The 26,607-nt window shown below is 40.5% G+C and overlaps 1 protein-coding gene across 2 annotated transcripts in view; it reads right to left on the bottom strand.

Moving 5' to 3' along the window:
• THOC5 (THO complex 5) overlaps nucleotides 1-26,607 on the bottom strand; it is a 1,209,707-nt gene that overhangs the window by 245,580 nt on the left and 937,520 nt on the right. For both annotated transcript variants that reach the window (XM_044068466.1, XM_044068467.1), the window contains one exon: nucleotides 16,361-16,475. In XM_044068466.1, coding sequence (XP_043924401.1) covers nucleotides 16,361-16,475 — 115 coding nt within the window. The remainder of the gene's footprint in view (nucleotides 1-16,360; nucleotides 16,476-26,607) is intronic.

Below are 26,607 nucleotides of genomic sequence, written 5' to 3'. Positions count from 1 at the left end.
TCAGTGGGTTGCTGTCTATGTGATAATTTGTGGGTACTTTGTTTTTTCCAAAGGGGATGACTATACATTTTTTGGCATTTCGTTTAAGGCCATGACTCCGGCACCAGTTGTCCGTTTCTGTGCGGCCTTTTTGTAGGATGTATGTGTCCGCTGGTGTTATCGACTATGGCGCCTAGTTTGCAGTCATCTGCGAACTTTGTCAGCCACAACCCTCCCATGTTTGCTTTAACATCTGAGAAATAAATGCCGAACAAGAGGGGTCCCAGGACAGATCCCTGTGGGACACCACTTGTGACTGGCTTTGAGTCTGACATTGCTCCAGCGATTTTAACTTTATGGGTTCTGTCCTTTAGCCAGTTTGCAACCCATCTAGAGACATAAGGGTTTATGTTTAAGCTGTTGAGCTTATCTATGATGCCTGAGTGGGGTATTGTGTCAAAGGCCTTAGCCAAGTCCAGGTAGGCTGTATGGAATGCTTTGCCCTCGTCAATGGCTCTAGTGACTGTTTCGAAAAAGTCAACCAGGTTCAAAAGGCAGGATCTGCCCTTTACAAAGCCGAACTGGGTGGGGTCAAGTGTCTGTAGGTCCACAATGTCTCTGTTTATGAGTTCCATAATGATTCTTTCCATAGCTTTGCAGACCAGGCTGGTTAAGCTTATGGGCCGGTAGTTCCCAGGGTCTGTAGAGGTACCCCCTTTGTGGAGTGGGACCACTGTTGCTGTACGCCAGTGTTCAGGTACATATCCTGTAGTAAGGCTAAGGTTAAATAGCATTTTTATGTGCGGGTTTATCTCCTCTTGGAGTTCACGTAGCACGCAACCCGGGATACCGTCAGGTCCCATTGATGCTGTGTTTTTAGCTTTGCTGAGGGTGGCTCTCACTTGGACATCTGAGATGACAGGGAGATTACATTCAGCTGGGATAAGTATTTCTTCTTTTGGGGGTGAGGGAGGGGAGAAATTTGCACTGAACCTGTCAGCCAGAATGTTGGCAATATCTGTGGGTTCAGTGTATTTTTTGTTGTTGTGAACTATCTCTGAGCATACCTGAGGGTTTACGTCCAGGTTTCTAACATAGCTGAAGAAGGCTTTATGGTTATCTTTAGTGTCCTTAGCGATTTTTCTCTCAAAGTTAGCCTTGGATGTTTTTATGAGAGAACGTAGTTTTCTGCTAGTGTTGATCAGAGATGTCTTCCCTTTATGGGAATTTCCTCTGTCGTGCAGTAGCTTCCTTCTTTTGTTACGCAATTTGTTAATGGCTGAGGTCCACCAGACAGGACGCTTGCCTTTGGTGGAGAGGGACTTGGATTTATTTGGGATTGCATGATCCATGCATTCTTGGAGATGTCCATAGAAAGCATATGTGAAGGATTCAGCATTGTGAGATGTGGTATCCACTGGCCCAGTGGGCTTAAAGGATACCATATCAGTCTTAAGAAGAGTGAAGTCTGCTTTTGAGAAGTTTTTCACTGTGGTCTTTTGTGCTGGGGGTGGAGGTGGGATATGTATATCCAGGGTGATTAGTTTGTGGTCAGATCTTACTAGTGAGGGGTATACCTCTGGTGTGGAGCATTTTGTCCCCATGTTTGTGATGATCAGGTCTAGTATATTATCTCCCCTAGTGGGAGAGGTGACTAGTTGTTCCAGTGCATTTGAGTTTATGAATTCCAGGAACCTTTGGGCTAGGGTGTTAGGGCTAGAATAATTTACCCAATCTATGTTAGGGTAGTTGAAGTCTCCCAGTATGATGGTATTTTGTGATACATTCATATCCTCCAATGTCTTCAGGAAGGCTGAGTGGGGTTCCTGAGATTGGGAGGGTGGTCTGTAACATGCTACCAGTTGTATAGCAGTTTTGCCTATGGTTAGTTGCACCTGTATGGTCTCCGATGCTTCATGTGTTGCTACTAACCTGGAGGTGTGGGTGTCCTTGATGAATATGGCACTCCCCCTCCCTTTGTGGTTCGGCCCGGGTTTTGGGGCCAAAAAGCATGATATGAGGTATAGCCTGGTAGCGCTGGGGTGCTCTCAGGAGCCTTGAACCAGGTTTCAGTTACTGCACAGACGTCGATGTTCTCCATTCTGAGGAGTGCATCGAGTGCCTGCATCTTGAGATTTAGACTTCTGGCATTGAGCAGCATTACCCTTAGTTTTCTTCCATTTTTGTTTTCTAAGGAGGTGGGTTTGTCTTTTGAGCCTAGCCTAAAAAAGGCACTGTGGGGGTGGCAAGAGCCTTAGCCAATATCCGGAAGCCCAGTGGTGACAGGTGCAAGCCGTCCCTCATGGCAGCGTGGCTTGTCCAACATGTCATCCCAGGCAGACAGACATTGGATCCCCTTAGAATGACACCAGTACTTCAGCCAATTATTAAAGCTGATCATCTTGTCTTTGTATTGTGGCATCATTCTTGGTGAGGGCAAGATGCTGCTCAGGGTCAGGGTCATACCAGCCTGGGCTACATAATCAGAGAGCTCCTCTATGTCTCTTTTCATGTAGTCCAGGGAGGTACGTCTCAGGTCATTCACGCCAGCATGGACAATGACGGAGTCAAATTTGTACTTGCTTTGGAGTGACCTGAGTGCGTGTGTTATGTGGCAGAGCCTAGCTCCCGATAGGCAGCTCACAGTCACCCTCTCCTTGTTCAGTCTGGTAAGCGGGACATCAGTGTGTCTGACTATAGAGTCACCTATTACTAGTGTATCAGGCATGGTGTTTGGCCTTAAGGGCTGTGATTGATTGACACACTGATTTATTGAAGTATGTGTTGCATGTGTTTTGTTTTGAGGTGGTGGATTTTTGGATGTCTGCTTTGGGAGCCTCTGTTGTTTTGGTAAGTTTTTTATTAGAGCTGAGTATGTCTTTGTGTTTTTATGTGTTTGGTTTGCAGTTGTGGTAGGTCTACGTGGGACTGGGTTTGTTGTGTGTGTGGTTGCCATCTCCTCCTGTTTGGTCATGCCAGCCCTGAGTTGAGAGAGTTCAGCCTCCAGTTTGGCTATACAGTTGCATCTCTCACATGTATTTGTGTTTGTTGGGAGGAGGAGAGGGTTTTCTGTGTACATGAGACAACTGTAGCATTGTCTCAAGATACCCAGATTAACCAGCTGAACTGGAGAGGATGCCAGTAATCTACCACTCGACATGCTAGAACAGTATATGGGAGTGCTGTGCCTTTAAGGGAAGTGGATATTCACTGGGGTGGTAGGTGGATGTAGTGCTTACTTAGTACGAGAGTGCTTACTTAGTAGAGAAGTTTTGAGAACAAGTGCTAGGGTTATAATACAGCGAGTAGTCTGATTATACTAAGAGTAGAGCTTCCTTAAGTGAAAATTTGAGGAGCAGACTTGGCGGAGCAAGAAGAAGTTTAACCTACTTTAACCGGCGCTATGCGCACAAACGCGCAATGCCGTGCAAATGTGGATTTTAAACAGGGAACTTCAAAAGAGCTAGAAATGGTCCAAAACAATCAATTACTACAGCTCTTGTGCTGAGGTCACTTCCTACAGGGACAGGTAGGCTGCTCAAGGCTCCCCACTCCCACTGGTGAGCAAAGAAACTTCCTTCTAGCCAAGTAAAGTAATGGACAACACAGAAACTACACCACAGCCCAGAATACAGCAATGCCTGTAAACTGGTCTAAACTAGTCGAGGAGAGGCGGGAAAACAAGGATTATTTTTTTGTTTTTAGATAGAAACACACAGAAAATGCAGAAACCATAATAAATCAGTTACACAGGCTAGCACACTTTAGTGGGTAGCCTCAACAGTTAAATTAAACAAACAAACAAACTTTAGATCAAATTCGACTAAAATGCAACTTTAAGTGCAGATATTAAAATAATGCAGCAAACAGCTGAAAAAACAGTTTAAGCTTGTTTAGGGTAAGCTAGAGGAAACACCTTCTCAGATCGGGTAAGGTATAACAAGAACGAACCATCTGAATGGGTGGTGTATAGCAAAATTCTTAACATAATTAAAGGGCTTGGGAAGGATGAAAGGGGAGCAGAAAACAGGGTGAATGGAGAAGCAGTTATGAGCTGCAAGCCACAACTGGGTAGAACAGATGGACCACTACATCATCAGCCAGCAAGCATTATCTGTACATGGAAAATGAACTGGACATATGATGGCAGACAGTTTTCCTCAGTAAGGGATTCTCAACTTATACTGAGAAACACCTTTACAAATACAGATAATAGCAATTTAAGGTTCTCTTCCTAATTGTGGAGGCAAACACATTTTACAGATCTTTCTGTTAATAACTTTACAATATAGATGCATCTAAATTAAGAATCAGTGGGCTACCAGAATGACTGTTGGACTCACCTCTAGACCAGTGGCAACAAAGTGGTTTCTAAGCCAAATAGTTATCTGGGTTATAACCTAAAGGTTGCTTCTTCATAATTTAGGACTTCCACTGCATCATTAGGCAGAACATTCAAACTGCCCAAATGATACTGACACACTTCTTAACACAAGAATTTTGGACAAAGCCAAAAAAACAAATGGGGGGACAAAGCTCAAAAACTGAGACAGATTCTAAATATTGCTCTTACATAAATAGAAAGTTGCTAGAATAACTTGTTTTGCATTAACATGCATCTTCTGAAGGTTATGAAGTCAGAAACACACATTATTTAATGACTTCCAATCCTCAGTGATTTGACAGAAAATCAAAAATGTTATGAGCAACAGACCAAAAATATGGGGCAAAAATCTGGACAAACCTCTCAACTGTTTAGAATTTTGCAGTGTGTGTAGAAAGCACAAAAAAAACTGTTATGTTTAATTTGCATAACTAAAGGATATTTCCCTTGATTACAAACAAATAGAATATGCTACTAATGCCCACACAAAGAGAAAACTTGAAAGCAAATAGCTATGAAACAAATGCACACAACAGCTTAGAAAATGGGTATCCTGTATACCGCCACCCAAAATGGAAAAAGTACAGTTTTGTACCTACCATAAATGTAGATGTCCGATAGATATGCAACTGCAGTCCTGACATATAGGTTGTCCTGCCTCAGGCAGCCCTTCGGTCGGCCGGATTCCAAAGTCTGGGTCCGGCGTCGGCTGATGTCGCCTCCTCCCCGACGTCAAGAGTGGCTGGAGTATAAAGGCATCCGCCGACGCCATCTTCTTCAGTGTTTCTTGCCCCAGATGCCAGGTGCCCTCCAAGGAAGGCTAAATTTTGTGAAAGGATAAGCAAAAAATTCCAGACATGCACAACAGTAATAAACAGATACACCATAACAGATATCCCCAGCTAAAAAGAAGAGGGGGAAAGGACCCAAGGAAAAAAGCAGAGGGGTAGGAGGGAGGGAAAACCTGACTGCAGTTGCATATCTATCGGACATCAACATTTATGGTAGGTACAAAACTGTACTATGTCCTTCAAGAATGCAACTGCAGTCCTGACATATGGGTTGAATACCACAGCCAAGCTGGGGGTGGTAGGATCTAAGCAAGGGATGGTGTAGCTAAAAGACCCTGCAGGATTGCAGAAGCAAAGCCTGCTCTGGATCTGGAGTATAAAGGCAGGTTGTAGTGTTTGGTAAATGTATGCACGGAGCTCCATGTAGCAGCCTCTAGAATGTCCTTTGTAGCCACTCCTCTTAGAAAGGCTGTGGATGTGGCTATAGCTCTGGTTGAGTGTGGCCTAATATTGGCTGGCACACCCTTTCCATGGAAGGAGTAACAGAATCTGATGCAGTGTCCAATCCATTTTGAAATTGTTTGTTTGGAGACTGCCTTTCCTTGCACTCCAGCAGCATAGGCTACAAATAGTTGGTCAGACTTCCTGGTGGTCTTTGTTCTGTCCAAGTAGTAGCGTAATTGTCTGTGTATGTCTAAAGTATGCAGCAGCTTTTCCCCTTTATTTTGAGGATTGGGAAAGAAAGTAGGTAGGTGAATTGCTTGATTTAGAGACACCCTGGATATCACTTTTGGCATGAATGAAGGATTGGTCCTTAGAGAAACTCTGTCCTGATGGAAAATGAGAAAGGGAGGTACTGCCATGAGGGCCTGTATCTCCGAGACTCTTCTTGCTGAGGTAACTGCCAACAGGAAGACCGTTTTCCAGGAGAGAAATTGCATTTCTGAAGATGCTGCTGGTTCAAAAGGAGGAAGAGTTAATTTTTCCTAGATGTAGTTGAGGTCCCATGCAGGAACTGGTGGTTTTCTGGGAGGTTTGATATTCTTTATCCCTCTTAGGAACTGTCTTAGCAAGGGATGCAAAAACACAGGTGGATCACAGTTGTCATTTGCTGAGATTGCTGAAGCGTGAATTTTAATGGAAGAATATGAGAGGCCACTATGAAACATTTCTGCCAAGTATTCTAATATCTGAGGTATGCTCATCACTGATGCATCCTGGCCCTTTTTGGCATTCCAGATGATGAATCTCTTCCACTTGGCCGAATAGGTTTTTCTGGTGGAAGGTCTGCGTGTTTCCAGCAAGATTTCCTGAACCTTTTCAGAGAGGGGGACATGGGTCAAAGTCATGGAACCCTCCAAGCTGTCAGTTGTAATGTTTGCAGGTTTTGATGAACAGTCCTGTAATTGTGTTGAGTTAGGAGCAGAGGCCATTGGGGCAAGGGCCACGGTTTTAAGTTATGCTCAGTAGCAAGGGATACCAATGCTGCCTCGGCCAGTCTGGAGCTATCAATATTCCTTTTGGTTGCTCTGCTTTGATCTTCAGTAACACCTTGGTCAGTAATGGTACAGGAGGGAATGCATAGATTTTTAGATTATTCCAGCTGAAGGAGAGAGCATCCGCTCTCCAGGCTAGAGGATGGTGTGTCCTTGAGCAGAACCTGTCCAGGTGGTGATTGAGATGAGAAGCAAAGATATCTATGTCCGGTCTTCCCCATGCTATTGTTATTTGTGAGAAAACGTGTGGATGCAGCATCCATTCGTGTGGATCCACGAAATTTCTGCTCAACCTGTCCGCTAGAACATTGTCCTTGCCCGGAACAAACTGGGATTGCAAATGGATGTTCAGATTCAGGGACTTTTCCCAAAGAACCATTGTTAGTCTGCAGAGGGGATACGAGTGAGTGCCTCCTTGTTTGTTTATATACCACATGACAGTGGTGTTGTCTGTCCTTATTAGCAGATGGCCTTGTTGAAGAGATTTTCCAAAGGCTTCTATTGCATGTATCACTGCCAACATCTCTTTTTGATTTATGTGCAGAGGCATTTCCATGGGAGTCCATTGACCTTGAATGCATCTGTCCTCCATGTGTTCCCCCCATCCATGATCTGAGGCGTCTGTTGTAATGGTTTGACTTGCTTGAACTTTGTTGAAAGGCATGCCTTTGTTTAAATGGCTTGCTTGAGCCCACCACAAGAATTCCCTTTGCAGGCATGGAATGAGTGGTATTACGTCTTCTAGGTTGTGGCTGTGTTGAGACCATAAGCTTTTTAGGTACCATTGTAGCTTCCTCATGTGTAGTCTTGCCAGAGGGATCAGAAGAATGCAAGATGCCATGAAACCCAGGGCCTGCAGGATCTTTCTTGCGGTCAGCTGGGTAAGTTTTGCTAGGCTTTTCATGTAATCTGGTAAATGCTGCTGCTTCTCCTCTGTGAGGAAAGCCATTTGTGATTGTGTGTCCAGTTTTGCTCCTAGAAAAATAATCTTTTGGGATGGCAAAAGTCTTGATTTTTGAATGTTGACTGTGTATCCCAAAGCCTGTAGCAACTGAATGACATAGTCCAAGTTTTTTATCAAGGTTTGTTTGCTGTCTGCTTGTATGAGGCAGTCGTCCAGGTAAGGGTATATTTGAATCCCCTGGAGTCTGCAATGTGCAACTACTGATGCCAGGCATTTCGTGAATACTCTGGGCGCAGTAGATAAGCCAAACGGCAATGCTGAGAATTGATAATGCTCTGTTCATGCAAGAAATCTGAGGTATCTTCTGCAGCTGTGTCTGATTGGGACATGCAGGTATACCTCCTTGAGGTCCAGAGTAACCAGCCAAGACCCCTTGCCCAGCATGGGAAGGAGTTGCTGTAACGTCAGCATTTTGAATTTTGGCACAATGAGAAAGGTGTTTAGAACGGACAAGTCCAGTATAGGCCTCCATTGCTTTTCTTTTCTTGGAACAAGGAACAGTCTTGAATAGCATCCCTGGCCTTGTTCCTGAGGAGGAACCTTTTCTATAGCTTTTATTTGTAACAGCTTTGAAACTTGTAAGAGTGCCTCTGCCCTTTGATTTTGTGGCAGGTTTGGCATGCCTTGTCTCGTTGGTAAGGTGTGGAAGTGGAACCTGTAACCTCTGTCTACTATGTCCAGAATCCATTTGTCCTTGGTTAAAATGTGCCAGTTCTTTGAGAATAAGGATAATTTTCGCCTAGAGGTGCTTCTCTTTGAGCCTTGGTAGGCGGAGTGAAAGTCAAGTCATTGTGATTGTCCCTGTGGTGCAGGTGAACTCCCTGCGCCACTTCTCTGATTTGGTGGTTGCCAATGGCGGCCCCTGTAGGAGCCTCGGTATTGACCTCTACCTCGAGCACTCCTGTTTTTTCCCCTTTGAAACTTGTCTGACTCTGGAAAGGACCAATTCTTTGAAGGCCAATTCCTGCTGAATCTGGGAGGATGTACCTGGAGGAAATCCTTGACTGTCTGTACTGATTTTGCCTTTTCCTCAATAGACTTCAACACATCCTGTGCATTAGCACCGAAAAGCTTCTGTTTTTCCAGAGGTGCATCCAGGAGCTTAACTTTAACATGGTCTGGCAGTGGCTGTTCTTTCAACCAAGCATGTCTACGTATAACGGCCCCTGTCATGGCTGCCCTACATGAAGCTTCCAATGCATCATAACCACACTGAAGAAAATGATTGCTAACCTGCTGAGTGTTATGAACCAAATCCTGCAATGCCTTTCTATCCATAGGCTCAGGAGAGGCTAACTTTTTCTGCAAATCATCCATTAAGTAATCCTGGTACTGAAACATATGAAAAAGGCAGTTGAGTGACCTCATGGCAAGGGTGGAAGAGGTATAAACTTTTTTGCCCCATCTCTCCAGGGACCTAGCTTCCCTGTCAGCCGGGCAGAGGGTTTTTGGCCGAGGAAGTAGCCACTCCTTTGGGGCCCTGTGAAATAGTTTCTAGATCCACAGAGTGGGCCTTAAAGAGATGCTTATGGGTTTCAGGGACCCTGTAATATCTGTCAGGCTTGACAGGAGCAGGAGGGAGAGAATCAGGCGAAGCACTGGAGTCTGAGTATACATCATCAAGGACATCCAACACTGGAGGAATAGCTAAAGGTCTGTGTTGGGGTAGCTTAAGGAAGGTACGTAGCCTTTTCCTGGAGTCAGAAAATTCTTGACCCTGCCACTGAAAATGTTCTCTCATGGAGTGGAGAACTTCACCAAAAGAAATATCCTCTGGAGGGGAGGCAGAGGGAATTGATTCCTCAGCATCCGAGTCCTCATAGGCCTGGAAGGAATCTTCCTGGGTATCTGAGTGCTCTGAATCCCCAGAGGCTTCATCTGAAGAGAGGGTGTCAGTCTGCTCAGTTCTAGGCCTTTTATCTGCAGGCGGCTGAGAACCTCTGTCTGGGTGCGGCTGAGCACCCCTGATAAGAGAGATTAGATCTGCAGCAAGAGTCATGATCTGTTTATCAGAAGAGGGGCCCTGAGAAGTAGATTTAGGATGGGCCTTGGCCTGGCTGGCAGCCTTAGCACGTGCAAAGGCCTTGATGGACATGGATACCGGAGGCCTAGCTGCCCCACGTGCAGGGGTAACCTTGTCCACAGGAATGGTGTCGGGTAAATCTAGAGCTTTGGTTTCCGGAGGAAAATCAACAACCGGCACCGTTGAAATCTCTGGGACCGAAGAATGCGTTAAAGCGGTGTCGTCGGCCTGGGGCGGTAGAATTACCGCTTCCGAAGGGGCCGATGCACTCGCGGAGGGCTTAGGCGTGGTATCGGTGGATGAAGCGGGCCGAGGATGTCGGTCCCGGTCCTTGCGTTTTTTGGTAGATTGTGATGTCGGTTGTTCCGACGGCATGATATAAGCGAAAGATTCTCCAAAAAAGTCTTCGGCAAATTCTGCCCGGCGCCTGAGTGTGCGCTTATTAAAGCAAGCACAGGCAGCACAGGCCGAGACTTCATGGTCTGGGCCCAGGCAAGGGAGGCAGTAAGAATGGAAGTCCTTATGAGGTATTTGTTTACCACAAGACAAACAATTATTAACTTTTTCAATTTTTTCTGACATCGGCTGAGGCAAGAAAAAATGTTCCCCAACGGGGTACTTAGCTTTTAGATGACTTCGGTAACTGAAAAAACAGGAGCTGACCGACCGGCACTTGCGAACTGCTTCTGCTTCGGGCACCGCACGGCAAGAAAGACTGAAGAAGATGGTGTCGGCGGATGCCTTTATACTCCAGCCGCTCTGACGTCGGGGAGGAGGCGACATCAGCTGACGCCGGACCCAGACTTTGGAATCCGGCCGACCGAAGGGCTGCCTGAGGCAGGACAACCCATATGTCAGGACTGCAGTTGCATTCTTGAAGGACATCAAACGTTCACCAGCAGGATGTTAATGGACAGGTAATGCCCTCTGAAAAACAGGTCCACCACAAGAAAACAGCTGCCAATTTTTATACTTGCCAAACAGTGATTTGCTGATTAGAAAGTCTTCTTCTTTCGGCTTTTCCTGGTTAGGGGTCGCCACAGCGGATCACCTTGTCCGCTCATGACTGGCAGTGGAGTTTTACAGTGTCGAGTTGCCAGCCCGGTGCCCAACCTTCCACAGAAGGCACACACACGCACGCACTCACTCATGCCTAGGGCCAGTTTAGAGTGTCCAATCCACATACAGCATGTCTTTGGGATGTGGGAGGAAACCGAAGTACCCGGAGGAAGCCCACGCGACCATGGGGAGGACATGCAGACTCCTCACAGAAGGCACCCCAGCCAAGGATCAAACCAGAGAACCTCTTGCTGTGAGGCAGCAATGCTAACCACTGCACCACCACGGCCACCCACCAGGTTACTTGTATTGGTAACTATCTAAATACAATTTTAGATTTCTTTTTGTAAGACCCGTTGCTCCTACTACTATTGGAACTGTCTGGGTATCTTTCTTCCACATTGCTCTCATTTCTACCTGCAGATCCTGATATTTTATGACTTTGTCTCTCTCTGTACTGGTTCCTGGGAAGCTTGTTCCATAAAAGAGCAGGAAAGTATCTGTAGAGAAACAACAACCAGTTCACAAACAGAATTTAATACAGCTTAGCGCCTCGGCATAGTAGCCTTCAATGAGCATAAATTACAAGCACACACCCACCACAATATATATCACAATTAATTAAATAATTACATACATCATTAATCAATTAAACTAAATAACATTTAAAGAAAGAAAACATACAATAAAAAACTAAAAATATTACAATATAAAATTTATAATAAACTTTTCCAATTTACTTCTAAATTCAAACCATTCGGTGACATAGTATTATATTTCAAGATATAAATAGTTTCCTTAAACAACAAAATATTTTTAATTAATCTATCATCACCTTTTTTAATAAAGACACTTTCTAAAACACAACATTCAAACAATGCAGCATTACTATTATGACACTCCATAAAATGCAATGCAATGGGACTAGTCACTACTCTTTTATTAATATCTCTAATATGCTCCTGCATTCTGATTTTAAATTTTCTCTTTGTCTCACCAATATAATATAACTTGCATGGACATCGAACACAATAAATAACTCCTTCAGAATTACATGAAGAAATATTCTTAGGTATAAATGAAATACCATTAATATTATCAAAATATGGTTTACAAATTTACAAATATTACACTGGCCACAGACATTAGTACCTACTATAGCCAAATTATTATATACATTATCCAATGGGGAAGTATTAATTAATTTATCAGATAAATTCTGACCTCTTTTAAAGGACAGTTTAGGAACAATAGGAAAAATCTTATAAAGATTTTTATCTGAAACAAGAAATTTCCAAAAATATTTAATAATATCCCAAATTTTATCACTATGAGAATTATAAACAGTCACAAAATAAATATCTGATACATCCTGCTTAGGACCCACTAAACACCTATTATTCCTATTAACAGAACTAACCATATTGTTAAAGGGCAAAAAACTGTTTATTTCTTGATTATTGTTACTAACAGTCCATTTATTACCCTTTTTAACACTTGTTTTATCCATTAACTTATTAATACAAAAATCCAATATATCAATATTGTATCCCCTTCTCAAAAACATAATAATACTATCATAAATATTCTGTTCTAAGTCTACCACATTATTACATAATCTAGATAATCTCATAATTTCTCCATAAGGAATAGCAGATAATGTATGGGGAGGATGACAACTAGTTCCAAAAAGAAACTGATGACCATCCATAAATTTACGATATACAGTAGTATTAATCTGCTCACCTACCACTCCAGTTAACATAATATCTAAATAATGAACTTGACTACCAAACTGTAAACCATCAAAGCACAAATTATACTTATTATTATTGAGATCTGAAAAAAATTCATAAACATATTCCCTGCCACCACTACATAGAAAAATCAAATCATCTATGTAGCGGTAGTAACTCAAAACAAAATTTTTATAAAATTTATTATTATAAATATATTCCAACTCAAATTTACCCATAAAGAGGTTTGCATACATGGGGGCAAAAGATGCCCCCATAGCAGTGCCCTTAAGTTGATGGTAAATAGCTTGATTAAAACTAAAAAAATTATTATGCAAACCTCTTTATGGGTAAATTTGAGTTGGAATATATTTATAATAATAAATTTTATAAAAATTTTGTTTTGAGTTACTACCGCTACATAGATGATTTGATTTTTCTATGTAGTGGTGGCAGGGAATATGTTTATGAATTTTTTTCAGATCTCAATAATAATAAGTATAATTTGTGCTTTGATGGTTTACAGTTTGGTAGTCAAGTTCATTATTTAGATATTATGTTAACTGGAGTGGTAAGTGAGCAGATTAATACTACTGTATATCGTAAATTTATGGATGGTCATCAGTTTCTTTTTGGAACTAGCTGTCATCCTCCCCATACATTATCTGCTATTCCTTATGGAGAAATTATGAGATTATCTAGATTATGTAATAATGTGGTAGACTTAGAACAGAATATTTATGATAGTATTATTATGTTTTTGAGAAGGGGATACAATATTGATATATTGGATTTTTGTATTAATAAGTTAATGGATAAAACAAGTGTTAAAAAGGGTAATAAATGGACTGTTAGTAACAATAATCAAGAAATAAACAGTTTTTTGCCCTTTAACAATATGGTTAGTTCTGTTAATAGGAATAATAGGTGTTTAGTGGGTCCTAAGCAGGATGTATCAGATATTTATTTTGTGACTGTTTATAATTCTCATAGTGATAAAATTTGGGATATTATTAAATATTTTTGGAAATTTCTTGTTTCAGATAAAAATCTTTATAAGATTTTTCCTATTGTTCCTAAACTGTCCTTTAAAAGAGGTCAGAATTTATCTGATAAATTAATTAATACTTATTATATTTCCCCATTGGATAATGTATATAATAATTTGGCTATAGTAGGTACTAATGTCTGTGGCCAGTGTAATATTTGTAAATTTGTAAAGCCATATTTTGATAATATTAATGGTATTTCATTTATACCTAAGAATATTTCTTCATGTAATTCTGAAGGAGTTATTTATTGTGTTCGATGTCCATGCAAGTTATATTATATTGGTGAGACAAACAGAAAATTTAAAATCAGAATGCAGGAGCATATTAGAGATATTAATAAAAGAGTAGTGACTAGTCCCATTGCATTGCATTTTATGGAGTGTCATAATAGTAATGCTGCATTGTTTGAATGTTGTGTTTTAGAAAGTGTCTTTATTAAAAAAGGTGATAGATTAATTAAAAATATTTTGTTGTTTAAGGAAACTATTTATATCTTGAAATATAATACTATGTCACCGAATGGTTTGAATTTAGAAGTAAATTGGAAAAGTTTATTATAAATTTTATATTGTAATATTTTTAGTTTTTTATTGTATGTTTTCTTTCTTTAAATGTTATTTAGTTTAATTGATTAATGATGTATGTAATTATTTAATTAATTGTGATATATATTGTGGTGGGTGTGTGCTTGTAATTTATGCTCATTGAAGGCTACTATGCCGAGGCGCTAAGCTGTATTAAATTCTGTTTGTGAACTGGTTGTTGTTTTTCAGGCTGTTGCCTTTTCTTCTCTACATGGTTTTTGAAGTATCTGTAGAGATTCTATCCAATAGATTTTTTAGGTTTGTGACTCTAACAGACATTGGTCTGAGCTTCTGAGGGATCGAGGGAGACAAGGGAGGAGATGCTAGGGCAGGAAGAGGGCTTATTCAGGACAGAATGGATGACATAAATAAATAAATAATGGTGGAACCAAGTCCCCAAAATACAGCCAAATTTTAAATATTGCTCCTATAAATTTAGAAAGTTGAAAGAATAAAATGTTTTGTAGAAACATGCACTTTCTGAAAAATATGAAGTCTAACACTAAATATTATTATTTAGTAACTTCAATCCTTAATTATTTCTCAGAAATGAGGAACAGACAAAACCTGGACAATTGAGAGGTAGATGTCTAGACTTCAAAAACCCTACATTCCACTCCGCATGACTCACTGTCACTGGCTGCTTTTCCACTCTGCCTACACTGGAAAGGTAACACCGACCTCTGTCATGGAATTTAGATCATAATAGTTAACTTTCAGACATACTATGTGCAGTGACAGCTGTGGATGACAGTCAGCACACTACTTACTGGACAAGTATTAAACAGAAGACTATCCACTTTCATTTTGCTGTTTTGCTCAAACACTCACAAAAATGCAAAACTTTTTTTTTAAAGAAAGCCATAATTGTCAAACTTAATCTAAAAAATACAAACACGTTAAAAACACTATTAAGTATACATAGAGTATAGTGGGCTGTGCACTTTGAACTAAGAAGTTTCAAGCAGTTTTATTTGACAGACATCACCAAAACCCATTTAATCCAGCCTGGAACCTTTAAGCCAGTCTCACACTCCATTTACATATACACTAATACATACATTACCTTTTTATGATAGCCAGCATGAGTAACCGTTAATCCTGGAGAAAGTACCCTCGTGCGCAAGAGTCTAGATCTCAAAACTATCCAAGAAAACGTAGCCATAGAGAGTGTAAGATTTAAAAAAGTATACATAAATAAAAGTAAAAAGAAAGAAGTGTACATGCATGTGTAAAATAACAGAGAATAAGAATGAGAACAGACGAGAAAGAGTGAGACAAAGCACGGAATGCAACAGGCAGTCCATCAGCATGGATTTGCTGAACAGTAAGTATGAAACTCATTGTCTGTCATTACTGAATGACTTTAATCATCAATTAAGTCATTCCACAAGGGATGGGCAATAATATATATATATATATATATATATATATATATATATATATATATATATATATATACATATATATACATATATATACATACACACACACACATATACATATATACATATATATATATATATATATATATATATATATATATATATATATATATATATACACACACACACAGACAATCAGATGCTTACATTACTTGTATTTTGGAAGCGACAATTACATATGCCGTAGAAAGTTTGAAACATTAGGCAGAGGACCCATTTTCCATAAAAAATATAAAAAAAAATTGTATAGCAATAAAAAAAAATACAAAACAATTTAACACATACCCCATCCTCTAAGCACAATAATGCCATCCATGGTGTGTGTTACTGGGAAAATAATGTCCTTTCAAGGGTGTAGAGGCCCCCCAACTGCAGCGCTGGACCTCACAACACCCCTGGGTAGGTGCTACTTCTCAAATAATTCACACCCTGTCAGGCATTTTTGCTTGCATTAACTATAAACAGCTGCAAAGGAAGTTACCTGCTCTACAACAGCAAAGGCAGATCTAAATTGATAGTACAGAATGGCAGAAGATGCTATTTAGATATTTGTAGAAGCTCAATAAACCTAAGAAAATAGTCCAGTCTAGGCAAATGAAGCACACCTACACCTTTAAAAATAAGAACTTTTTACACAGCTTATAACTTCACCTTGGATTTCTTTAAAGAACATAGAATCCCCTTGTTTACATGTTAACTGTTACAGTAATGTTCAGTACATAATATAACAAAACATTTACTTCCACTCAAGTTAAATTTCCACAGCAAGAGGTATGTAAGACACAAAGGACTTGTTGAATAATGGATGTGGTGATTCACTGTAGTAGGACCGTCTTTTGCTACTTACCCAATGAAGCAAACTGCCTATGCAGGGCTAGTCGTGACTGTAGTCGAAGTCTCAGGAGCTTGATGGTCCTCTCCATGTAGCTAGCACTGAGGGAGTTATCTGCAGTCACTGTGGGCTACAAAGAGAAAGAGGATCGGGAAACACAACAGGTTATGAAAGATCATAACTCATTATCATACACATTTTTTAAAACAATAAAAAATAACAGGCTGGCAAGGACCGTTATAATTAATGAAAAACAGTTCATAATCTCATCCTTCCCAGAAACGTAAAAAGTATGCTGCCTAACAATCAGAATGATTAACAAAGTACTTTATTATTTTAGTAACTCTTAGAGGGCATCTCAGATAAAAAGTACTTACCGCCTTGTCAATAGAGCTTTCTAGCAATAACCACCAAGCAAATTTAATAGGCCTGATCACTGTAGAATCCATCTACTTCACCTGTCCCCTAAGAGTGGACTTTGTTGTCCTCACTTCTCTTGCCAAACAATGTTCCAAATACAATGCCCTTTTCAGTGGGCAGGCATTAATTCCGACTGGTGATTTCAACACTGTCTTACACTTGAAAGGAGACAGAACTTCAGGGAAGAATGTCCCCATTACTGGAAATGTATTAAGTTATTTATACAATTTTTGGTAGGTGAATAGCATCAGGGGAATCCTGTAAATGAAAATTACATGCATTTGTATGAAAGCACTGATGAAAGGAGTAACTGTAGGAACTAAGAACTGGTTGGGACAGCAAGCTGGACTCGGTAGAAATAAATTTCAGTATTTTTCAGCAGTGTAGTGCTTTTGCCCAGGTAAAAGACTTCTTCAGAATTGAGCACAACTTGGAAACGTACACATACTTACAAAATGAAACAGGGACAACTTGGAAACGTACACATACTTACAAAATGAAACAGTTGTGGCATTTATGGTAACTGAAATTTAGTTAGAAATCATTTAAAATTCTAAACAGTGAAATACAACTAGAAAAAAAGATGCTGTACAATGTAAACAGTCAAAGTAAAAATAACAGTAAAGCTCTTCATTCAACAGCCTAAAGCCACAATTAAAAATGTCAGGCTGTTACTAAAATATATTACAACTTTGCAGCTCTCATTTTTAAGACAATGCTACTGAAAATACAGTTATTTTGACTTGAGTGTGTTGCTGCATCCAAATCTAGCCGTCAGGTAAATTCTCTGTCCTCAGTACTTAGCTCCCAAGGCCCACCTCAGGGTCAACTTGGACATTTTCCAAGATGCAAAACAAATAACTATCTGTGTTCCATTCTAACATGTCAATAAATCGCATTAGTCTCTTCCTTAGCTATGCAGTGCCACGGTGGTACGGCGGTAGCATTGTTACCTCATAGCAAGAGGTTCTCCCGTTCGATTCTCGGCTCGGCTTGGGAGTGCCTTCTGTGTGGAGTCTGCATGTCCTCCCCGCAGTTGGGTGGTGTTCGAAAGACATGCGTGCGTAAATGGGTGTGCCTTCGTTGAAGGTTGGGTGTCGAGCTGGCACCTCGGCATTTCGTAAAAATCTACTGCCAATCATTAGCGGACAGGAGTTCCGCTGTGGCGACCCCTTACCGGGAAAAGCCGAAAGACAAACAACAAGTCTCTTTCTTAGTTATATTGCATAAATGTACATATATTCTTTTTCTAAAACTTCTTTTGTTTTTCTTGACATAAAAGGAAGTACAGGTTTTACATTTAGCCAGGTAGATCACCCCTTTACTGCCACAGATATAAAATGTCATGGCTCTTATTGTTTGCCCTCTTGCCTGTATGTCAGTGGTTTCACATTTGGCTGCCCATGTACACTGATGGCAGTAGCCACATTTAAGTTCATGCCTTCTCAGAAATGTTTCCTTGCTTTTTGTTTTTCTCCAACTGCTCTTTGATGTTATTTGCTCTTTTTAATATAAAAAAATTTTTTTTTCAGCTAATCAATGTCCTACCTTAAGGAATTGAGAAAAGGTCTTTGAGTTGGTGTTTAAGATATGCTTAGTCGCTCAAGAGTATTGCTTGTAATTCAGGACCAGAGCCTTTCTAAACCTTTGGTTAGTAAAAGGTTCCACAATGTTACCATTTTCATACATTTTTGCTTGTCTGAATAATGGCAAAAACGGTGTCCCACCCCTGGATAATTTCAGCCCTTATCTCTTTAACAGTTTTAAGGGAAACCTCTCTCCAAAAACAGGTTAGTTAAAACTTCACTCTGTCATAAATATCTCATAATTCATTACTATAATGCCCAGTCTAACAAATCACCCTTTGACTAGGCTCTTTTTACAGAATCATAGACAAGTACTAGGATAGCTGCCCTTGTAGGCCATTTTAAACCTAGCCATTTCCCTTTCTCTACTTGAAATAACAGCCCATTAAGTTATAGATTGGCCTTAACCAACCCATGGTCAACAATTAACGTATTCTCTATAATGAGAATAACTGGGATCATACCATAGATAATTTGAAGGGACCCATGCATGGGATAAAGCATTTAGGAGCTGCCTCTGTCCATTAGTAGTACAGGGGGAAGTCTCGGGGTAAATTCTGTTTCCCATCCATATATCTAAGTTGAGCTTGAACACGAACTGGAATGAACTTAGTTTTATGACGCTGGGGAGTCTGTTTCATAGCAGCGGTATCCTCTGTAAGATATACCTGCCCTCCAAACTGTTGTGTTGATGTTGCAGAAGAGGTTTAGATCCTCAGTATTTCTGAGATGGTTACTGTGCAGTGGAGGTATTCCATGTTAGCTGCCACCTTACTAATGCACACTAACCCTAACCCTGCAACTTTCCTTAGAAAAAAAACTTTCCATAAGACTACCCCTACACAAGACACTTGGACACACACTCATGCACAAAACTAAATCTATCCCCTTAATTAACCCTTACTCTTCACCTAACCCTCTTCACCTAACCCACTTACACTTGCACAAACAATCCCACCCTAATGCTTAAACCTTCAGAATACTTGCACGTTTTGGCACTAGTTTCCCAAATCCATACTTACCTTAGCTGCATGCATTCAATGTTTTGTCCATGAGAAATCAAACATTACAAATGATGATTAACTGCTAAGGATGAATATCTGGATCTTATATTTAAAAAAGAGGCAAAATGAAGAATGATTTCTTTCAAAAGTCTAGATATTACAACACAAATACTAGTGGCAAATGCTTAATAAAGCAGTCACCAATTAGAAGATATCAAAAGGATAATGTTATTGAGAGTACAACATATAACAGATATTACCGTTAGAGTTTTATGATTATGAGCTTCTTTGTAATCAGTACGATTATGAAAATGAAGATTTTTCTTTTAGAAAGTACCCAAAAGAAAAATGACTAGGTATAATGCTACCATTAAAGGAAGTACAGAATGCTTAAGAAATGTTTTCGAAATATAGAATGAATGAATGAGGTATAAAAATATCAAATGAGCAAGACAGTGGCATCCCATGCATTTTACTTTAGCCATGGAGTCAGAGTTATAACTGTATGTCTTCAGTTATACAAAATAATTAAAAATAAGTCAACTTCCTCTGATAATCTGGTGGTCTCCTGCCATAAACAAACTGTACAACAGAAGGAAGAAACTGTTGCAAAAGAGAGTAAAACCCCATGAATGGAGGAGCTCCCTGGTCAGCCTCAGTAAGAAGCTGCGATCCCTTATAAGATCCTCCAAAGCTAGCTAAGAAAACAAAATCACCACTAAATCCAAGGACAACCATAAAGCATTCTATAGCTATGTCAAGAATCTAGATGGCAACACCCAGATCTGCTCTGAGTTGCAGCACAAAAGCACAAAAATTACAGAACCAACTGATATTGCCAACATCCTGGAAGATCGGTTCAGTGCTAACTTTACCCCCATCTCACCCCCTAAAGAGCCCATATCTATACAGGAAGAATGCAGAGTCCCTGTAATCACAACTACGCAGGTAAAAGCTGCACTCTCTAAAGCCAAAAACACAGCATCCATGGGACCAGACAACATCACAGGCTGCGTTTTACACGAACTTCAGAATGAACTGGCTCCCCACTTAAGCACCATGTTCAATAATAGCCTCGCATCAGGCTTTGTGCCCACTGAATGGCGCACAGCAACAGTTATCCCACTCCACAAAGGGGGTGCCACCACTGATCCCAGGAACTATCGACCTATTAGCCTGACGAGCCTGGTCTGCAAGACCATGGAACATATCATCATGGAACTCAAACAATGACACTGATAACCTCCAAACTCTGGATCCCACACATTTCGGGTTTTTGAAAGGCAGATCATGCCTCCTGAACTTGATCGACTTCTTTGAGGCAGTCACCAAAGCCGTGGATGAGGGTAAGGTGATTCACACAGCCTATCTTGCCTCGCCAAGGCTTTCAACACCATCCCCCATTCTGGAATTATAGCTAAACTCACTAAACTAGGTACAAATCCCTACATCACAAGATGGGTTGCCAACTGGCTCACTGACAGAACCCACACTGTAAAAGTTGCAGACTCCAAATCTGACCTCAAGGCAGTGACAGGTGGAGTGCCCCAGGGTTCCATCCTGGGACCTCTCCTGTTTGGTATCTACTTCTCTGAAGTACAGGCTAACACAGAAGGCCTCTAGCTGACGAAGTTCGCAGATGACTGCAAACTAGGAGCCATAGTCAAGTCCCCAAATAATGTGGACATCCTAGAGAAGGGCCTCACTGAGACAGATGCCTGGTGTCAGAGCCATGGCCTCAAGCTCAATGCCAAAAAGTGCAGTGTCATCCCCTTTGGTAAAAACTCTGCACCCATGAACTACCACATAGGCAGCAATCTATTTAACACTGGATGTGTGATAAGAGACCTTGGGACCCAGGTGGACAGTAGTCTCTCCTTTGATAGTCACATCGCCACAATAGTCAGGAAGTCCTTCTACGTGGCACACCTCATCATAAAAGAGTTCTCATCCAGGAAAAAAAAGGTCATTGTTCCCCTCTACTTGTCACTCATTAGACCCATTATAGAGCACAACGCCCCTTTTGGAATGTACCTCATAAGACATCTGCAGCGGCTGGAAAGGCCACAGAAGTACCTCACAAAGAGGATTACTGGCCTCAAACAAATGCCCTACACTGACCGCCTCAAAAAACTCCAGCTTTACTCCGTAGCATATCGCCTACTCCGAGGTGATCTCTGCCCAACATATAAAGCTATGTCAAACCCAAGGCTGTTGGACATGCTACACCTAAAGAAATCCCAATCCCTCCAAGCTACAGGCTCTAGGGACCTAAACCTTGTCACCACAATAAAAGTACAGTTGTGTACACTTACCATAAATGTAGATGTTCGCGTGTATTCACTGTTGCAGTCATTACATTAGGGTAATCTGCTGGCAGGTTGCCCTCAGTCGGCCTTAATTCCAAAGTCTTGGGTCCTGCGTCGGTTGCTGTCTTCTCTTCCATGACGTCAGGTCGTCAGGGGTATAAAACATGCAGCCGACGCCATTTTCTTTAGTTTTTCATGCCCTCAATGTCAGGTGCCCCCAAAAAGGTAGCAAGAATATATATATATGTATATATATATATATATATGTATATATGTATATATGTATATATATATGTATATATATATATATATATATATATATATATATATGTATATATGTATATATATATATATATATATGTGTATATATATATATGTATGTATATATGTATATAGATATATATGTGTATAGATATATATATGTGTATATATATATTTATATATATATGTGTATGTATATATATATATATATATATATATATATATATATATATATATATATATATATATATATATATATATATATATATATATATATATATATATATATATATATATATATATATATATATATATATATATATATATATATATATATATATATATATATATATATATATATATATATATATATATATATATATATATATATATATATATATATATATATATATATATATATATATATATATATATATATATATATATATATATATATGTATATATATATATAGATATATATATATATATATATATATATATATATATATATATATGTATATATATATATATATATATATATATATATATATATATATAGATATATATAGATAGATATATATATATAGATATATATTCTATATACATGCATCAGTATAAACTTTACCTTCATCTACAAGCAAATACACCACATAGGCTGTAGAAGATAGAGAAGGAAAGATAAACTGTAGAATGACAGGGGGATGGCGGGAGGGTAACCTGGACTGCAACAGTGAATACACGTGAACATCTACATTTATGGTAAGTGTACACAACTGTACTATGTTCTTCGTGCTTCACTGTTGCAGTCATTACATTTGGGTAGAATCTTAACGCTATGGTTGGGAGGCTGGAGCTAAACAGCATTAGGTGCGGCTATAAGGCCCTGCAGCACTGCAGTGGCAAAGCCTGCCCTGGACTTACAGTAGAGAGGCAAATGGTAATACTTTGTAAAGGTGTGAACAGAACTCCAAGTAGCAGCCTCTAGAATGTCTTTGGTTGGTACTCCTCTGAGAAAGTCTGCCGAAGTAGCTGCAGCTCTGGTGGAATGAGACCTAATGCCCTTAGGCACAGGTTTACCATGGTGTAAGTAGCAGAAACAGATGCAGTGGCTTATCCACTTTGAAATGGTCTGTTTTGAAATAGCCTTTCCTTCTGATCCTGCAGCATATGACACTAGTAATTGCTCAGTTTTTCTTAGAGCTTTTGCCTTGCTCAAGTAGAATCTTAACTGTCTGTGTACGTCCAAGGAATGCAAAATTCTCTCCCCTTTGTTCTGCGGATTTGGATAAAAAGTTGGCAGATGAATTGTTTGGTTAAGAGCCACACTTGAAACCACCTTAGGCATAAAAATTGGATTTGTCCTCAGAGACACCCTGTCTGGGTAAAATATGATAAAAGGCTCTACAGCCATGAGGGCCTGTAGCTCAAACTCTTCTTGCTGAAGTAATTGCTAATAGCAGAGCTGTCTTCTATGATAAGAACTTTATAGCAGCTGTAGCGGCTGGTTCAAATGGAGGCAGGGTGAGCTTTTCCAACACATAATTGAGGTCCCATGCAGGTAATGGTGATCTTCTAGGAGGCCTTAGGTTTTTGGCTTCTCTAAGATACTGCTTTAGTAAAGGATGAGAAAAGATTGGTGGCTCTGTATTGTAATGAGCCAAAATGGCAGAGGCATGGATTTTGATTGATGAGAAAGACAGGCCTTTGTCAAGCATCTCAGTTAAGCATTGTAATATCTGAGGAATATGTGGTTCTGCTGTATCAGTTCCTTGTGCTTGATTCCAAGCACAGAATCTCTTCCATTTGTCAGCATAAGATTTTCTAGTACAAGGCCTTTTGGCTTCCAAAATGACATCCATCACAGCTTTACTGAGAGGTGTCATTTGTATGATTACATGATTCGCCATGCTGCCAGGATCAGAGTCTGTAGTTGATTGTGCAGGATCTGATTGTTTTTCTGGGACAGTAGTTGGGTCTTTGAGGCAAGGTCCAAGCTGGGTATTGAGACAAGTTCCTTAGGATTGGGTACCAATACTGGCGGGGCCAGTCCATGGCAATTAATATCATCTTTGGCTTCTCTTGTCTGACTTTTAGGAGGACCTTGGGTAGAAGAGGCAGAGTAGGAAAGGCGTAAACTGACAGATTATTCCAACTGAAGGATAGGGCGTCCACTTTCCATGCTTGTCTGTGATAAGTCCTTGTGCAGAATCTTTTCAACTGATAATTTTGAGGAGAGGCAAATAGATCTATGTCTGGGCTCCCCCATTTCTCTGTTATCATGCTGAATACTTGTGGATTTAGTTTCCACTCGTGAGGATCCATAAGGTTTCTGCTTAAGTCATCTGCCAGAGGGTTCTGTTTTCCTAGCAGGAAGTGAGCTTGAAGATTTATTTGGCAGGTCAAAGCTGTGTCCCACAGTGCCATGGCTAATCTGCAAAGGGGGTATGAGTGTGTGCCACCTTGCTTGTTTATATACCACACGACTGTGGTGTTGTTCGTCTTTATCAGTAGTTGTCCTGGATGAAGTAAGTCCTTGAAGGCTGTTAGGGCATTTTGAACAGCTAGCATCTCTTTCTGGTTGATATGTAGATGCATTTGATTTGGTGCCCATATGCCCTGAATGCATCTTCCTGCCATGTGGGCCCCCCCAGGCATAATCTGATGAGTCTGTTGTTAAGGTTTGGCTGGCAGGGGGTAGAGTGAAGGGCCGTCCCATGTTTTGGAGACGGGTCTTTGCCCATCATAGAAACTCCTGTTGCAGGCAGGGGATGAGAGGAATCATTGTTTCCAGACTGTGTGAATGTTGACTCCATAAACATTTTAGGTACCATTGAAGTTTCCTCATATGCAGTCTTGCATTTGGAATTAGTACGATGCAGGATGCCATGAAGCCCAGAGCCTGCAGAATTTGTCTTGCAGAAGACTGGGTTTTTGTTGCCGTCAGTTGCCTTTGTTTGTCTGGCATGAGGTAAGCCATCTGGGCAGCTGTATGCAAGCTTGCACCCAGGAATGTTATCTTTTGAGAGGGTACCAGTTGTGATTTCTTTTCGTTTATTGTGTACCCTAGGCATGCTAGAAGCCTTTTCACAAACGGCAGGTGTCGTAGAAGAGTGTCCTTGTGCTCTGCTTGAATGAGACAGTCGTCCAAGTAAGGATATATTTGAATACTTCTTTGTCCGCAAAATGCAATTACTGGTGCTAGGCACTTTGTAAAGACCCTGGGCGCAGTAGATAAGCCAAAGGGCAGTGCAGACAATTGGTAATGCATTAAGCCAGCCTTGAATCTGAGGTATCTTCTGCACAACTGTCTTATTGGGACATGCAGGTATGCCTCTTTTAAGTCTAAAGTCACCAGCCAAGCATTCTTGCCCAGCATGGGCAGAAGCTGTTGCAAAGTAAGTATTGAATTTTGGAATGTCCAGGTGTGTGTTCAAAATAGATAAATCCAGTATTGGCTGCCAGGCCTTGTCCTTTCTGGGTACCAAGAACAATCTTGAGTAAAAACCTTGTCCTTTTTCCTGTTCTGGTACTGTCTGAATGGCCCTCATATCCATGAGGGACGTAACCTGTTCCTGAGCCTCTGCCCATTGTTTTTTTGGCAGGTCTGGCCAACCATTTGTCATTGGCAAAGTGTGGAAATGGAATCCGTATTGCTGTGATACGATGTTCAGTACCCACTTGTCCTGGGTTATTAACTGCCAATTTTGAGCAAAAAGTGCTAATTTTCCCCCTATGTCTGCTGCCAAAAGATAAGTACTTGGTGTAGGCAGAAGGAAGTCATTGGGATTGCTTTCTGTAGGTTTGAGCTTTATCTCCTCCAGATTTGGAGGTGGATGCGCCCCATTGCTTTGACTTGTATTGTCTGGAGCCTGGTACCTGGAACCCTTATGGCGTCTGGATTTGCCCCTTTGAGCTCTGTCTGACACAGGAAAGGACCAATTTTTTGTAGGCCAGTGTCTACTGAATCTAGGGGGCTGCACTTGTAAGAAATCTTTTACAGTTTGCATAGACTTAGCTTTGTCTTCCATTTTCTTTAAAACCTCTTCTGTCTTAATACCAAACACAGAATCATGCTGTAAAGGTGCATTTAGCAATTTAGCTTTAACATGATCAGGCAAATTTTGTTCCTTTAACCAGGCATGCCTCCTAATCACGGATCCAGTAACTGCGGCCCTGCAGGAGGCCTCTAAAGAATCAAAACCACACTGCAAAGTATGCTTTCCAACTTGCTCAGCTGCATGCAATAATTCCTGCAATTCCTTATTTTCTGCACATTCTGAAATCAACATCATTTTCTGTTTCAGCAATCTCATAACATGCTGTTGGTACTTAAGCATATGAAATTGACAGTTTAAGGCCCTGATTGCCAAGGTTGCAGATGTATAAACCTTTTTTCCCCATCTGTCCAGCGCCCTTAAATCTCTGTCGGAGGGGGTAGAGTTTTTTGCTGTTGAGGCCTTAACTCCCTTTGGACCCTGTGAAATAGTTTCAGGATCAGCAGCAGGGTTTCCAAATAAAAATTTATGAGAGTCAGGGACCCCGTAATACCTGTCAGGCTTACTGGGAGCTGGAGGTAAAGAGTCAGGGGTCAGGCTTGACTCCGATAAAACATCATCCACAATGTCTAACACAGGGGGAATGGCTAAAGGCTTGTGCTGAGGGAGGAGGAGGAAATCCCGGAG

This window comes from Protopterus annectens, chromosome 4.part0, assembly GCF_019279795.1.
Source record: "Protopterus annectens isolate FY-2018-M chromosome 4.part0, PAN1.0, whole genome shotgun sequence".
NCBI lineage: Eukaryota > Metazoa > Chordata > Ceratodontiformes > Protopteridae > Protopterus > Protopterus annectens.
Note: the sequence above shows the minus strand (reverse complement) of the source record. Positions and strands in the feature narration are given on the sequence as shown.